General features: G+C 35.4%; 1 protein-coding gene across 8 annotated transcripts in view; it reads right to left on the bottom strand.

Moving 5' to 3' along the window:
- Window positions 1-16,119, bottom strand: part of LOC106663865 (GRAM domain-containing protein 2B-like) — an 83,132-nt gene that overhangs the window by 13,429 nt on the left and 53,584 nt on the right. For all 8 annotated transcript variants that reach the window (XM_024229793.1, XM_014389060.2, XM_024229791.1 and 5 more), the window contains one exon: window positions 8,585-8,671. In XM_024229793.1, the coding sequence (XP_024085561.1) occupies window positions 8,585-8,671 (87 nt within the window). The remainder of the gene's footprint in view (window positions 1-8,584; window positions 8,672-16,119) is intronic.

Below are 16,119 nucleotides of genomic sequence, written 5' to 3' on the forward strand. Positions count from 1 at the left end.
TTTAGTATATCACTTCACGCAGTTCACCGGCAATTTTAGCTTTTGCAGTTAGCAATAAATTGCCGGCACGCCTCGAGAATCATCCACCCCCGGTGTAGGCAGTCAGGGGAGACCTCTTTCTTATCCGTCCAGTCACCAGGGTTGAGCACCGGATGATGGCAATAGCTAGGTCAATACAACACCCAATGCATGCAGTGCCTAGATCCAAACCCATTCACGCTTACAATCTCTACAATATAACTAATCTAACTGAGTGTCGATGGGGTACTCAATATTCCGCCATCGACCCTCTCACACTACACATTCACGCTTAATACACATTAGGTACACTGAACTATCAGTACTATGTACAATAAAACAACCCTGTTTCCTCCAAAAATCGGAACAGGGGATCCAGATACTCAAGCCCGATTCTCATATCGGGCGGAAGTCTTACATGCTTTCTCGCTCAATTCTTATATAAAGTAGCATTCCTGCATGCTGTATAGTGAGACAAGGAATTGCAACCTTCAATAAGGTGGGACACATCGAGCAACCTTTATATACATGCGGGACACATACGCAGGCTTTGGCCCAAAAGTGACAACCTTGCACGGCCTATCCTTAACCGGATGAGGATGACCTCTCTGACGAGTCAGATCTCCGTGGGCCACCTATCGACAATGCTCTTCAACAGTGACAGCTCCTCTGCCGACCCGGCCCGAGTACCGTTCCTGTGTCATCCCAGTCCTCCCTAAGTTTTCACCGAAACGTATTCCCAGAGGTCGCGTACGAGTCTGAAGTCGTCTTTCTTCGCACCAGAAAGCGGATGTCCTCGTTTGGCCAGGAACCCAGCCGCATAGCTAAGAGTAAGCCGGTTTCTCCGAAGTTCGGACGGAAGGACCTCCAGCTCGCAGCACAGGCTGGCCATAGGGCTTGTTCTAAACGCGCCGGAGACCGCTCTAAGGTCTTGATAGTAGATATATATATCTTTCTTGTTGATAGTCCTTAAGGAGACATTATCAAACAAATTCTTTGTTAACAATAACAATTAATTCATCCTACTTGGAAATTCCTAAGTTCAAGCAGGCGGCGAAAATATAAATTTAAATTAATTTTACAAGCTTTTAAATGAATTGTGCAATGATCCCGGTTTCTTATATAGTGATAACGCGATTTAGTGAAGCCTAATTAATTTAAGTAAAATCATTCCGGTCATACAGGAGAGCTGAACTTCTTGAGGGTCAGAAGTTTACAATAATTTTTCCAGGAATCGAACCCAGATCCCTAGCTTGGCATAATAACCCAGAATCTTAATTAATCATTTAATATTAAAATAATTAATATAAAAGACTTTTTTTTTCAAAAAGTCAATGTAACCGCAATAACTGAACATATTTGAAAAAAGTAGGTTAGCTACAGCCACCATAACCGCAAATTCTGAAACGCATAAATGTTCACACCACCAAAACCGAATGTTCCAAGAGAATAATATGCTTGTAAAACTTTCACATCATTCTAACATCACGCTTTAAAATGTTAAAAAGTAATAGAATTTTTAAGATAAATTTTAGTTCCCTTTAACTTTTTAAAAGTTAACTTTTTCATCCCAACTAATTACATAAAAAGAAAATTAATTGAAATAATTAATATGGTCAATTGGACCACTAAACATAAATGGATTTATATATAAATGTTAGTGTTTTTTTTTACATTTATCAAAGAATTACTTTCCCATCTCACTCAGTACACTTCCAAATACAGTCAGTCTAACAGTAAGTGGTAAATGGCTAACTATCGTCGTTTGTTGTGGAAGAACAAGGTGAACAAAGAATATAGAACAATACATTGCGATAGAATATGTTTTTAAATTACAATATTGAGATAAACCAGAATAACAAAAATTTAAACAGGTTAATTAAAAAGCATGTATAATTTTAGAGAGCGATTTTTAAAATACGTGTTTCTGCATTTGTTAAATTATTTTTCTTGATATTTTACAATTAACAATTTGATTTAGTTAATAAAATGACAGATGATGTCAAATTATGGTTGACTTAACAATAAATATTAAATCATGGAATTTCCTGCTGTGGTCTGCGTGGTGTTGAATCTGTAATTTGGACGTTTCCGATCATTTTGGTCTGGCTACCCAAGCTGGGTTGGCCTGTCAGACGTGTTTTGGCATTTGGCCATCTTCAGTGTTCGGTCTTAGAGTTTCTCATTTCAAAATATAAAACGTCACAGTTATCACTAATTTATGTTTGAGCGATGTCTGTATCTCAACAAAAGCATTTGTGATCTTAAAAGCGTCGTCTGGAACTATGTGTAATTTGGTCGTTTCCAATCATTTTCGTCTTCCTACCCTGGTTGTTTTTTCGTCTGTCAGTCGCATTTTGTTTTCTAGTTCAGTCCGTGCTATCAAGGGTATAAGCAAGGAGACGCGCTCAAGGCAACCGCTGGAGATGACGAAATGCCGAAAAGCGTCTGACAGACCACCCAACCAGAAATGGGCAGACCGAAATTTTAAAACATCAATAATTTGAACTGTTGAGACCAAGATGAGCGGTACAAACCAGCTTTCAATCTTAAATGTTTAGGGTGGTGCCAAAAGTGAACCATCGAATAAGTGGTAGTCCTGCAGTATGGCGAGAGGTTTAGCTGAATAGTTTTTGTCAACAAAAACACAACAAATTGACCTGAATATAAACAAATTAAATAAAGATACCAACTCGATGTTGATCACTGGCTTTATATTCCACCAAACATTCACGACCTCTTTAGCAAGTATGTCCGTCCTTTCCTTGGCACAAGATGAGTATGATTCCTTGGCGTCTAGATAATTCTAAAAGGATGTTTCTGCAACTATTAGGATTGTGGAAACTTATAATTAAGCCATCAATTCAATATTTCAAACCCTTTTCAGTACCGGGATGAGCGTACCAACCAGTTTACAATCTAAAAAGTTTAAGCTGCCAAAAGTGAACCATCCAATAAGCCATAGTCCTGCAGTATGTTGGGAGAGGTTTAGCCAAACAAAAACAGCCTCACAAATTGACCTGAATATACTCGAATTAAATGAAAGATACCAATTCAACGTTGATCACAGACTTTGTGTTCCACAAAACATAAATGACCTTTTTAGCAAGTATGTCTGTCCTTTCCTTGGCACAAGATAATTCTTAAGTGGTGTTTCTGCAACTCTTAAGATTTTGGTAACTTATAATACCCAGCAATTCCATAAGTCAATCCTCTTTGAATACCAAAATGAGCGTACCAACCAGCTTGCAAACTTAAATGTTTAAATTGCCAAAAGTGAACCATGGAATAAGTGGTAGTTTAGCAGTATGTTTGGTAAGGTTTAGCTGGATATTGTTATGCTGAATCCCACCTGAGTAAATGACTATCAATGATCAACTCAATATTAATCACTATGTGTGGTGATTAGTGACCGTTAGTCGATGATTATTCGGAAATCGTGAGATGCGGTCTGCTGTGATGTAGGTTTCAGAAAAACATTTTCTTTATCGTGCCAACGTTTCGATCTTTATTGATAAAGTTTATAAATCCCAGGCCCTGAAGATGATCTCAATGAAGATCGAAACGTGAAAACCTTCTTAAACCAGACAGCATCTCACAATTTCCGAATAATAATTAATCACTATCATGAAATTCCACCATGATACTTAAAAGATGATTCTGCACCCCTTAAAATTTTGGAAACACATATAATTAACTAGAAAGTGTCCTAGTGACCGTTGAAGTGTCAGCACTGTCAAACGACCAAGAGATCGGAGGACTTCACTTTCAAAATTTAAAAAATGAAAGGATATTTCCTTATCTAAATTTTTAAAACCAACTTTGAGAGCCGAGGGTTGAAATATGTTTTTATAAAAATAATCCTGGGTTTGCTAATTTTAATTTTTTAATTAATTAAGATTTTCAGTTGAGATAAAAAAGTCAGTGTCACGAGCGGGATTCGAACCCAGGATCTTCGGCTAGATACGCCGCTGCTCTACCACTTGTCCTCTATCCACTCGGACACTAACTTCCCATCTCAACCCACCTTTTGAATTTTCCCTCCTTTCGGCCATTTTTTCAAATTCAAGTGGTAGAGCAGCGGCGTATCTAGCCGACGATCGTGGGTTCGAATCCCGCTCATGACACTGACTTTTTTATCTCAACTAAAAACCTTAATTAATTGAAAGATATTAATTGGTCAAGCGGACCACGAAAACTAGTGAATTTAATTTTTTAGTAAAACCCTTCAATTGGCTTGGTCTTTTTGAACAGATAAAGCACAAATCATTACCTACCTAATCATCTGTATTTAATTAAGGCATTTATTTTTGTTTTTTGAATACTTAGCAATATGATAAATGTTAGATTTATCAATTTACTAACAGAATACACAATATCACATATACACTTACAATTAGTATGAATCAGCGTAAGTTGAGAAAAAATTATAGTAAACAATATTAATTTCCATTGTATAATAGTAGACTTAAATTTTCGTGATTATTTGCCTGCTTATTGCCACTCCGTAACGAAAATGACATAACACAGTCTTGAGAACGTAGAATGAATAATATATTAATGTTTTCAAGATTGATTATTCAACAAGAATGTATTGACAAGTTAAACTATGGATGAAAAAACGTTCAACGCATAAATTTCCTATTCCAACGACTTTGAATGAATTTTCCGTTTTAGCATAAGTGGCTGCGAATACATTGGTGTTACGTATTCAGTCAAAATATTAAGTATTCATTATCGTTTTTGAATTTTAATGCGATCCTTGTATTTTTAACCGATAGTAAAACTCGTGACATTTTACAAGGTTTGAATCGTTTCAGAAAGACAAATTGTTAACAGATTGATGGTACACAAATGTACTTTTTTTCGTGAGCAGTGATGACCTACTATTTATTTATAACGGCCCGATTCTAGACATCCAGTCCCGTGCCAAAGTCGACGTCGACTCTACAAGTTTAACGAACTTTATCACGTTCGAAGTATTTTTTAAATTTAATTAGCTATAAATTAATTACGAAGTGGGTAATTCTCATTATAATCAACTATACAAAAAGTATAATCGCTTGCAGGTTTTCATTCACTAAAAAGACGGTTGTTAAAGACATAAATGCAACGGATTATAATTAAACCAAATAAAATTTTCCAAATATATATCGTGTTATCAAACTCACACTTTTCACTTTTTGTTTTTTAAATTTTTTTTAATACATTAAATAATCCAAAATACGTGATCTCAAAGTGTTCTACTACCGTCGTAACTTCCTAATTTCTAGCATAGTGATTAATTTCCTTATGATATGCAACGTAAGACCAGCCAGTTTATCTGATCGTTAAGAGAAAGTGTGAAATATTTCATTTCCTTGCAGTTGCATACTGTGTTTATACTGTTCCCAGGCCAGCCGGAAAAAATATAAAAACACTTAATATAAAATACATCACAATTAATTAAGGTTTTTAGTTGAGATGAAAAAAGGTTAATGGCACGAGAGGGATTCGAACCCACGACCTTCGGCTTGATACGCCGCTGCTCTACCACCTGAGCTATCGTGACCTCACGAGGTGGTAGAGCAGCGGCGTATCAAGCCGAAGGTCGTGGGTTCGAATCCCTCTCATGCCATTAACTTTTTTTCATCTCAACTAAAAACCTTAATTAATTGTAATGTATTAATTGGTCAAGCGGACCACGAAATTAGTGAATTGAATAAAATATATCATATATAATAACTAATAACGTTTGACGTTTTTTAAATTGGCATTTATGAATTGGAAGATTTACAGGGATTATGATTGATTTATTGATTATTATTATTGATAGCAAATACACTCAAAGACGAAAAAAACGGGCACGTGTATTTATTTTTTTTATTATTCTTAATCACTAGATGTAAAGATTAAGAGTTGACTTAAAACGTAAACACGCATAGAGTGTTACTGATTCTTTTGCATTCTTTATATTAAAAATAAAGAAAATCAGTCCAGTTTCATCCTTTCCTGAGCCACCTTGTCGAGTGAGTAGTACGTTTGAGTTAAAAAAAAAATCTTAAAAGCGTAGTGTGTAGAGATTAGTGACCGTTAATCGATAGTTATTCAGATATCGTGAGATGCGGTCGGGTGTGATGTAGGTTTCACAAAAACATTTTCTTTATCATGCCAACGTTTCGATGATCATCAATCTTCTGAAGATGATCTCAATAAAAGATCGAAACGTTGGCACGATAAAGAAAATGTTTTTCTGAAACCTACATCACACCCGACCGCATCGCACGATATTTAAAAGCATAGTTTTTAACTCCGCTTTCTACCGCCCACAATTATAAGTTCAAGCACTAAAGACTTTTTTTGAAAGATTTTATTTACTAATTATTATTCGGTGATCGTGAGATGCGGTCTTTATTGAGATCATCTTCAGAGCCTAACCAATGCAAGAAGGCTTTGCGAGAATAGTCTCTAGACGTCCCGAATCAGGTTCTGTAATACTGCAGAGGCATCGCGTAGAAAGGCGACTATTAGTAAATCAGCATCTCGCTTGAAAACTTGAACAATGGGGAGCTGTTCTCTTCACCGCGCCGGTTTGGTTTGTGTCAGATGACCGGGACCGTGTGCGTAGAAGACAGTTATGGCATGGGATGGAATCAACGTCCATAGCCGAACCGAACTGATTGTCATACAGAATGGATTTTTGGCAGCACTAAGGTACATTGAGGAATTTCTACTGGAAGCTGTGTCTCATTCGCTCCATTTATGAGGACAACTTTGTGTATGCTCGTAGCTCGAGTTGTCACCCGTTACTTGGTAAACACATATGGAAGATGATAAAGAGACGGGTTTGACATCGATTGCCGATTCCCAACAAGCGTTGAAGGGCTGCAAACCGCACTTGTTGAAGAATGGGTTTCTGTTTCACAAAACGAAATCCGGTCGCTTATTTACTGATGCCTAGGAGACTTAAGGCACTCTGCGAGGCCAAAAGCGCGTTATTAAGGACAAAACTAGGTCATAAATTGTTCGTTAAATTGTAATCTATAAATGTGTGGTGTTTAGTGACCGTTAGCCAATGATTATTTGGAGATCGTGAAGTGCGGTCTGGTGTGACGTAGGTTGTAGAAAAACATTTTCTTTATCATGCCAACGTTTCGATCTTTATTGAGATCATCTTCAGGTTTGTTTTTCATGTAGATGTGTCATTCTTGGGTGGCGTGTTGAGAGTGCCCAAATTAAGATATACATGTAATCTATAATTAAATGATGTTTTGGTTATTTTTCTTTTAAGCCATCATAATTAAATATTTTTTATTAAAACTTATGAATTTTTGATCTCGTTTAATTTGGTTTACATTAAAATAAATATGTTGCAACTAATAACGATATATATAGACATATAAGATTGAAATAAATAACTAAATACATGTGTCTTTTTTTCTCTCTTTTGTCTTTGAGTGTATAAGAGACAATAAAACGATTTGTTGAAATAAGACCAACTGTGTATACATAAAAGATGACACAATTCGCAGAATTCAAGGTTGTACAAATTAGGCTGGCATAGCGGAGTGTACGTCAAACCTGGAAACGCGTCCAAAAAGGATAAAAACCGAGAAGTTTTACAGCAAACAAATAAATCGATAGTAGATAGTAATAATCAAATATTGTTGTCGAAAACAAACAGCGAGAATGAGCGGACCAAGTAATTACGAAATAGTCGACGACAATCATCTCGGACGACCAATTAACAAAATTATGATTGCTTCGAATCCATAACAGATGTGTTAATTGGGCCTTTATACAGAATATGTTTAAATAAATTCCTCGATTGAAAGATTGTTGTTTCATTTCAAAGATAAAAATTAAAAACAAATCAAACAATCATAGCCATCCCTAATAACAACCCTAACCATCCCTAACCACCCCAATCCAGAAAAGTTCTTGAAATTTGGTTTATTCCAGAGAAAATTCTCTGGGGTCGTTTTTTACGTTTTCAAATAACAACACTTACGGTCGGTATGTTAACACGGACGGGATTGAATTTAGAAAAGCTGATATTTTTTTATTGTAAAATATATAGGTTCTGTGAAGTCCTACAGTCGGACTAACGGAGCGTTGAACAGGTTGACACCTGGCGGTCCCATTATTCGTTGATTTATGAGCATAAAGCCGTAGCAATGCTTTTTAACAGGAAAAGTGCCATTCTGTTGCCAGGTAGGGAAACAATTTTGGACAATGTATCGGTTTTACCTGATCGTGTACGAGTCTTTTCTAGTTTGTTTTGTATGTCAGATTCTCTGAAGGAGAGATCTTCCTTCCATCCACACCTTATCCCTCTTACCTCTCTATCTACTTATCTACATCAAGCGATTTTTATTTATTTATTTTTTGTGAAGAGGTTCTAGATTTAATGCAATCAAAGGACTATCGAAAGAAAAACCCATTCAGTTAATGTGCAACCCATTGTATTCAAAACGGGAAGTGTCAAGGGAAAAGATTGGCATATAGATTAAGTTGTTCTCATAATCTCGCAGTTTGCAAAACAAAGACGTACAGCAACGTTCTAAGAGTTGAACGGTAATTTTACCTGTGTTGGGAATAGGCCGGGGGTGGAGTGGCTGGTGTAGTCGGTGGTTCATCATCCTCCCTCGTAGTTACGCTCAGCTGGCCGCTACTGCAAATAAAAAAAAAGAACTAATTGAATGCCCATTCAGAAACAGTTTAAATAATAAAATTCTGATGAATAAAGAAAGCCTTCTTTTCGTTCGATAGATGAAACATTAATAAATTGAGATATCGTCGAGGAGTTAGAGGGATAATTGTGGCTTGTTTGTTGCCGACCATTTCCGGTCTGCCTCGTTGTTTTGGTCTGACAGGCGCATTTCGACTTCTCGACATCTTCATTGTTAGGATGTTAAATTTTGTGAGGTGGCGAGCAAACCAAAACAGAGACCATGGCTGAAACTCGAAAAACAATCATTATTCCACCATATGCAATGGACTGCTGTTATTCTCGAGCTGCCCGAATTTAGCCAATTTACCGTTTTGTGTAGATGGTTCTGGATTGAGCCGATGAAAGTTCTAACCTTATATGTATGATATCCCGGACATCGAGTTATCCAAGTTTATAGGGGCATTTGAGGGCATTGATAAATAGTGATATTTCGCCTTGGGGACTCCAGGGCGATTAACCTGCAGTTTTTTCATGTCCGATCATTTCGTTCAGCCTATTCTTGCTGTTTTTGTCTATCAGACGGGTTTAGGCTTTTTTAACGTATTCAGCAGTGGGGTTGACACCTACCTCTCCATGCTTATAACGTGAAGCCTCACTCTGAACATGACGAGATGCCGTAACGTGTCTGACAGACGAAAATAATTGGTCTTGCCTTTTTATATTTTGAACTAAAGAACACCGATAGAGCAGGACAATCATACAAACCGAGAGAAGACGGATACCGTAAGGTAATCAAGTGTGTCAGTTCAACATATTTTCACCGACTCGCAGACCAAAATCTTTCTTTTTATATTATGTTATTTCTCCATGTTTCCATATAAAATAGTTATCCCAGTCATTACGATATAGGCAGTTTTATTTGTCTACATTCTAAAATACACCTTTTCAAAAATTAAGTGTGTAAACATGAAATTATTCTTAATCTAAAATACTAGTAATCACTTTAATATTATTTCTTTCTATTACATAGCTTATTACATAAAATCTCTGTTGCGAAACACGATTCCAAACATCACGAAGCTATTCTATTCGCTTCATAGAAAGTTCTTTAGATAACAGTAATTTTATTAAGAACGTTCCAAACACTTGTTTCCAGTTAAGTAGATACTTGTATCAACTATATTAATTTCGCGACTATACATTGCAACAAAACATCGTCATTATGATTCTGTCATTATACCTGAAGTAACAGTAAATTATCATTTATTAGAAAATGACCCTGATGTGAAAATGATCAACTACTGGTTGTAATTGGCTTTTCATTGTTACGTAAACATTTAAAAAATATCATCCCTTGGGAAAGGCTTAATTACAGGATGCGTGATATTTAAATTTTCTACATTTACATATGAGTGATGTTTTCCAGTCGACTTCAACTGTACAAAAAAAAAACATTAATTAGCCCGTACACGCACTGGAATTAAAATTATTATAAAACCATTATATTTCGTGGTCCGATTTACCAAATAACTTCTTTCAATTAATTAATTTTTATGTAAGGTATTGGTTGAGATAAAAAAGTCTCCGAGAATCGAATCCTGATTACACGACTTTTGAAAAATGGCGAAAAGAGGGAAAATTCGAACTGTTGTAGGTTGGGATGGAAAGTTGGTGTCCGAGTGAATCGAAGTCACGATAGCTCAAGTGGTAGAGCAGCGGCGTATTTAGCCGAAAGTCATGGGTTCGAATCCCGCTCGTAACACTGACTTTTTTATCTCAACCAATACCTTACATAAAAATTATTATAAATAAAAAATGCCCCCTGAAACAAAAAAACAAAAAAACAAAAAAAAAATTTAAGAAATAACCATTTTTTAAAAATAAATATATGTTTCTTAAATTGAAATTTCAAACTTACACTCATTCTTAAATTAGAGCGTTGGACTATTCAATAGTCCCCCATCTCACTTACTAATTGAGAGTCTAAGGGTCTCAATACTTCATCAACCGCCCTCTCATATTATACATTCTCGCTAATAAATACATTCACTCTCTATATACACAAAACCAGTATCAGTACTATAAACAACACCCGTTTTTACAATACTCGGGTCGAGCTCACGCACAATTCTTTATTGCATAAAGTGGAATTTTTACATGATCTATAGTGAGCCGAGAAATGACATTTTTCATTAAGTAGGGAATACATCTAGCAACCTTTCTCTGCTTGCTGGACATACAAGCGGGCTTTGGCCCAAAATAAAGTGCCCGTGAGTCAATTTCGTATGGCCTATTCTTAATCAGGTTAAGATGATTAAATTTAATGTTTAAAAGCTTCTCTTCGATCCGACCCATTTACAGTGTCATTTCCTTTTAGCCCGTTTGTAATTGCATTTTTAGTCAGAAGGTCGGATCAGATCAGGTCCCGGCCTAACCTGCCTAGTCCATCTGTTCGCTACCATCGTGGGACCCAGACAACCTAAAAGGTTCGCAGAGTATCTCTCCAACAAATGCAGGATGAGAGGGTTCACCGAGAACCTGTCACGGATTCAAAGTAATAATAACAAGCTTAAGGTCGTGGGTACGAATCGCGCTCCTGACACTAATTTTTTCACCTCAACCTAGACCTTATATAAAAAGAATAATTAACTGAAAGACGTAATTTGGTCAATCAAACCGCTAAACATAATGGATTTAATAATAATAACGTTTTGATAGTGCCATTTTAATTGTATCCTACGCACATTTTCTGGCTTTTCATATTTGTAGACCGTATTGAAACAATTGGAACGTATCTCATAAATTAAACAAATAACGACGCACCACATGTTTAATTTCAGTATATTTACACATCACATTCTTTTTTGTTGGCACGTATAACTTCCATTTTCCGAGAGTAATTAACCAAATTTCGACAAATTGAAGAACTTTCCATTTTTTTCCTATTCGAACATTTATAAATGACAAGTCGCGTTGATGCATATCAAAAAGTTCATTATACTTTGAGACAAAGGACGAATGTGAAGATCACGCCAAGTTGCCCTTGAATAAAAGCCAACATTGAGCTACTTGCAAATTTATGACGTCAGTACCTTTCATTCAATAAACTCGTTTTCATGTCTTTCATGCCATAATCGTACCGGTTATATTATAATTCCGACCTACTTCAACATATAAATGCAGTATTAAAATTTAAATTAACCTAAACTTCTAGGAATGTCAAGGTATTATTTCTTAATATTAGACAGTATGTTTGCTAAACTAACAAAATACATAAACATTTCTAAAATTTCAATGCATAAAATGATATTATTATATTATAACACTGTTGATGTCGAAAATTGTGTTGTGACTGTCACTTCTGATGCCAAATTTGACCTATCTTTATGTTCTTGGTAGAAATTTGATAAGGATTGATTGATATGAATGACTTGTGATTTCTATTCAATATTTTAAAGAACATTATCACTACAAATATAGGATGGATATAAGTTCACGAAGTAATTTCATGGCAAAGAATAAAAAGTTTATAGTTTATTATCCAAGAAAAAGATTTGCGTCATTCATACCTTATCGTAATGTACTAGAAATCCATCCCTAAACAGTAATGTACTAGAAAAATACTGCAGGTAACAAATTTCATAACAATAAATTGGCAAGTAAACATAATTTTCCATAACCTAACCTGGGTTCTATTCACAAAACAATGTGAATAAAGCCATCCTTTACAAAATGTGAATCGACATACTCGCCCCTATCTCAATTATTTTTATTAACCAACATAACTATGTTCAAAGTGGTTTTCACCTAATTTACTCAGGAACCTTTTCATTAAAAACGTTTTCCGTTACATACTAATAAAGAAGTTAACTGTTGGCGAAATTGGTGCGAAGCAGGCTACTGGAGCATCAGAATTTTAATTAATCCGGCTCTTTTGTAATTTATCAAGTACCTTTACTTTGATATTATCAGGCAACAAGAAAAGTTCGTGCGGTTTCGTATTTATTATAGTATTAATACCGTTAAGTAAAATTTCTTGTTATATAGGAGAATTAGGTGTTTATCGCTTAACACCTTAAGGATAACGAACAATCTGGATCAAGGTATGGTCTTGAAGAAGAAAGTTGTTACTGTCAAGCTTTCGACCTATGTTAAGGTCATCATCAGGGTAAAACTATCTTAAGTATGGCACACTGATCGATTTGGGAAGACGTGGAAGCTGGTTGGTTGGTGGTTTCCTCAATTGACGCGGAAACCGAATTCCGAAGTGTTTTTGTCACTTCTGATGGCCAAATTTGACCTTTCTTTATGTTCTTGGTAAAAATTTAATAATGATATTAATGATTTTTGATTTCTATTCAAAATTTTACAGAACATTATCACTATAAATGTGGGATCACAGTTCTTGGCAATGTTGGGACTGAGTCGGTCTTCAAGGAAATTTTAGATCGCCTGTAAAAAAACTTAAATATGTCAATCTGTAGACATATTTGTTTTGTGCTGATGAACACGATAATAAGTCAGTTCATAAAGAAAAACTGTCTTGAGCAGTTCATTACAAATTATTTAAAAAAAATTATCGTGGGTGCTAAACCCATAATTTGTGCATGCTTAGTGTAAAAATTTAATCTCGGTTATTAGAGCGGCCGAAGCAGCTCGTGAAATTTGCACCGCGTTCGGTGATGAAAAAATAAGTTCGCGCATTGCCAAAAAGTGGTACAAAGTTTCAAAAAACAAAAACCAAAATATCACCTTATAATAGAATGGTGGGATCAGGGCAGTGTTTTAGAACTTGTGAGAAGAAATAAAAAATAAACCACAGCAAAAAAAATACAAATAAACACCTTTTTTCTATTTTTTGAAATAAATAATACAGAATAAATTCCTTTTTTTAATTAAAAATAAATAACACAAAATAAATACCTTTTCTATATTAAAAATGAATAATACCGATTAAAAGCTTTTTTAAATTAAAAATTAAAAATACTAAACCAATACTTTTTCTTCAATTAAAATTAATGACATTGAGCCGGCAATAATAAAGAAAATCAATTGACAGAAATAAAATAATGAAAAAAAATGTTCTTGGGACAAGTGATTACCCTGCCAGTGCAGTTCGATGAAAGTCGAAGGTGAATAGCTGTCGAACTCAATCGAAGCCGGTTGACCAGTCCGATGTGCCAGAAAGATTTCCTCTCCCAGAAAAAAGGCCGTTGAATCCTGAGATATATATTTTGTAGTCCCCGGGGAAAAAGAGGAGAGCGCAGAACAGCAAAAACGAGAAGCAACTTGTCAGGCGTTCCTCGTCTGCCGGAGCCGCCGCGCATCAAGCGAATTCTGGTGCACTCGCGCTCCAATTTGAAAGTTGTTATAACCTCACGTTGGTAACATTCGGTTTTCGCGTCAATGGGAGAAGGCCATTTGGTGACAGCTAATGGAAAGTCAATAAATGAACCCATTGACAAAAAGTGGTTCAAAAGTTTCAAAAAACCAAACCCAAAGTATCACCTCATGTTGGTGAATATTCGGTTTTTGCGTTAATGGGAGAATGTCATTTGGTGACAGCAAATGGTAAGATCACCTGGTGTTACCAGTACAGGAACCATTTTTCGTCTCATCTGACAATCCAGTCGAAAAATGTATAATTTGTACCGCGAAAACAATGTTAGGCAAATGTTTAGACGTTGAAGCTGAACTGTTGGTCAAATTATTAGGAAACCATTTGTTCAGCTTTGACGTCTTCTCAAGTATCGAATGTATTGATGTATGGTTTCATCCTTTATGCTGGACACTATGCCGAGCTTCTGACATGCTTGACGTGAATAAAGTTTAACTTCCCTCAATTCGTCGTCATTCAAGAAAGAAGGTTAGTGGTTCATCTTCAATTCCATCGTATTCAGAAGCCAAATGAACAACTTTTGGGCACTGCGCTCACTTATTGTTTCATCAACGAACGCAGAGAAAATTTTACAAATTGCCTCCGCTCAAATTCATACAATAAGAAGCACGCACGATTTATGAGTTTTGAAGCGGTGAGAAAGAAAGTATTTTATAATTTACAGTGAACGGTTCAAGACATTTTTTCTTAATGAGTTGAACCAATATTCTCTTCGCATTACTGATGTAAACACTTCCTATGTAACGAGAAATGTTGATTAACGGTTTTAAAACAATAACAAATGAAAAAAGGCACAAACTGGTTACCTGGTGTATACATATATGTATGTATAAGATAATAAGTTATATTTTCTTATCGCAAAATTATACATATTTACTGTGCCTTAATATTATCAACATTCCCATGGAAGATTCTTTAGAACTATGTAGTTAGCTATATCCCAGCCGCCTAACAAATAAACAGTTCGTGACATAAATATATAATACAGCATAAATTTGTGAATTTTATCAGAACTATTGATGGATAATGCTAATTTTGGAAAATTAGTAACTTATCTTTGTAGCCACGTTGTGGTCGTAGGCTGCTCTATTAATTATTAAGTGGGGTTGTATGTGAATTAATCAGCCTTATTAAGGCTGATTACTTCAAATAAAACCCCACATAATAATTAGCGGCCTAGTAACCTTGGGTATGACTTTCAGTAGCCTAATTTGTAATTTTGGACAGCCTATTAAACGATAGTATAGACGTTCTTATTTGTTAACCTTGTGAATTATTAATAATATTTAGTTTTAAAATCCTGATGAAGAACGAAAAAATTATATTATCGTGATATATTATCACCAATTACCAATTGTTGCTCGTTGAATCTTCTGGTTTTGAAAAAAACTACCTTTCCAATTTTAATTGGCTTTTTAATTTATTGTATTAACCTAAGCGAATCTATAATCATTAAAAGCTGTGAAAAAGACTTGCTTTTTCCACACCTTATATTGTATATTTTACAATTTTTATAAAATTGGTCTTCTTAAAAGCGCTCACTAGTGAATATGTATATATTTTAACCAAATAATTTAAACTAACCTCATCTGTTGTGAAATGGTCGATCATTGAGGCATAAAAAGAAATAATTTGAAAAGGTCAGCAGTTAGAATGAAAGCCAGTGTGCTAAGGCTGAGGCTGACCCGAATTTCTCAATTGTGGTTCAAGATTTGCCACGAGGTGTTATATGACAATAGTCCCATTTTCACACAAGTTTCTTCCAGGTGTTTTAAAACGTAAAACAAATACATTTTTATTTTTCGAACCGCCCATCAATCATGGCCGCGTCAAAGTTGCGTGCCATCCCAACGCCCTAAAAGCGAAACAATTTTCCAGATGAACTTAAATATTCAGCGAAATTAATGGTAACGTTTTAATCCCGCTAAGTAGTATCGAAAAATGGCCGGATTAAATTGCACCAACTGCCTTTAACAAATGTTTCCTCTCGAACTATCGGGATAAATTGCCTACCTCCGTTTTAGATCAAATTTAAGGAGCATGTAAAAGA

Source organism: Cimex lectularius, unplaced genomic scaffold (genome assembly GCF_000648675.2).
Source record: "Cimex lectularius strain Harlan isolate CLEC.00 unplaced genomic scaffold, Clec_2.1 scaffold41, whole genome shotgun sequence".
Classification (NCBI taxonomy): domain Eukaryota; kingdom Metazoa; phylum Arthropoda; class Insecta; order Hemiptera; family Cimicidae; genus Cimex; species Cimex lectularius.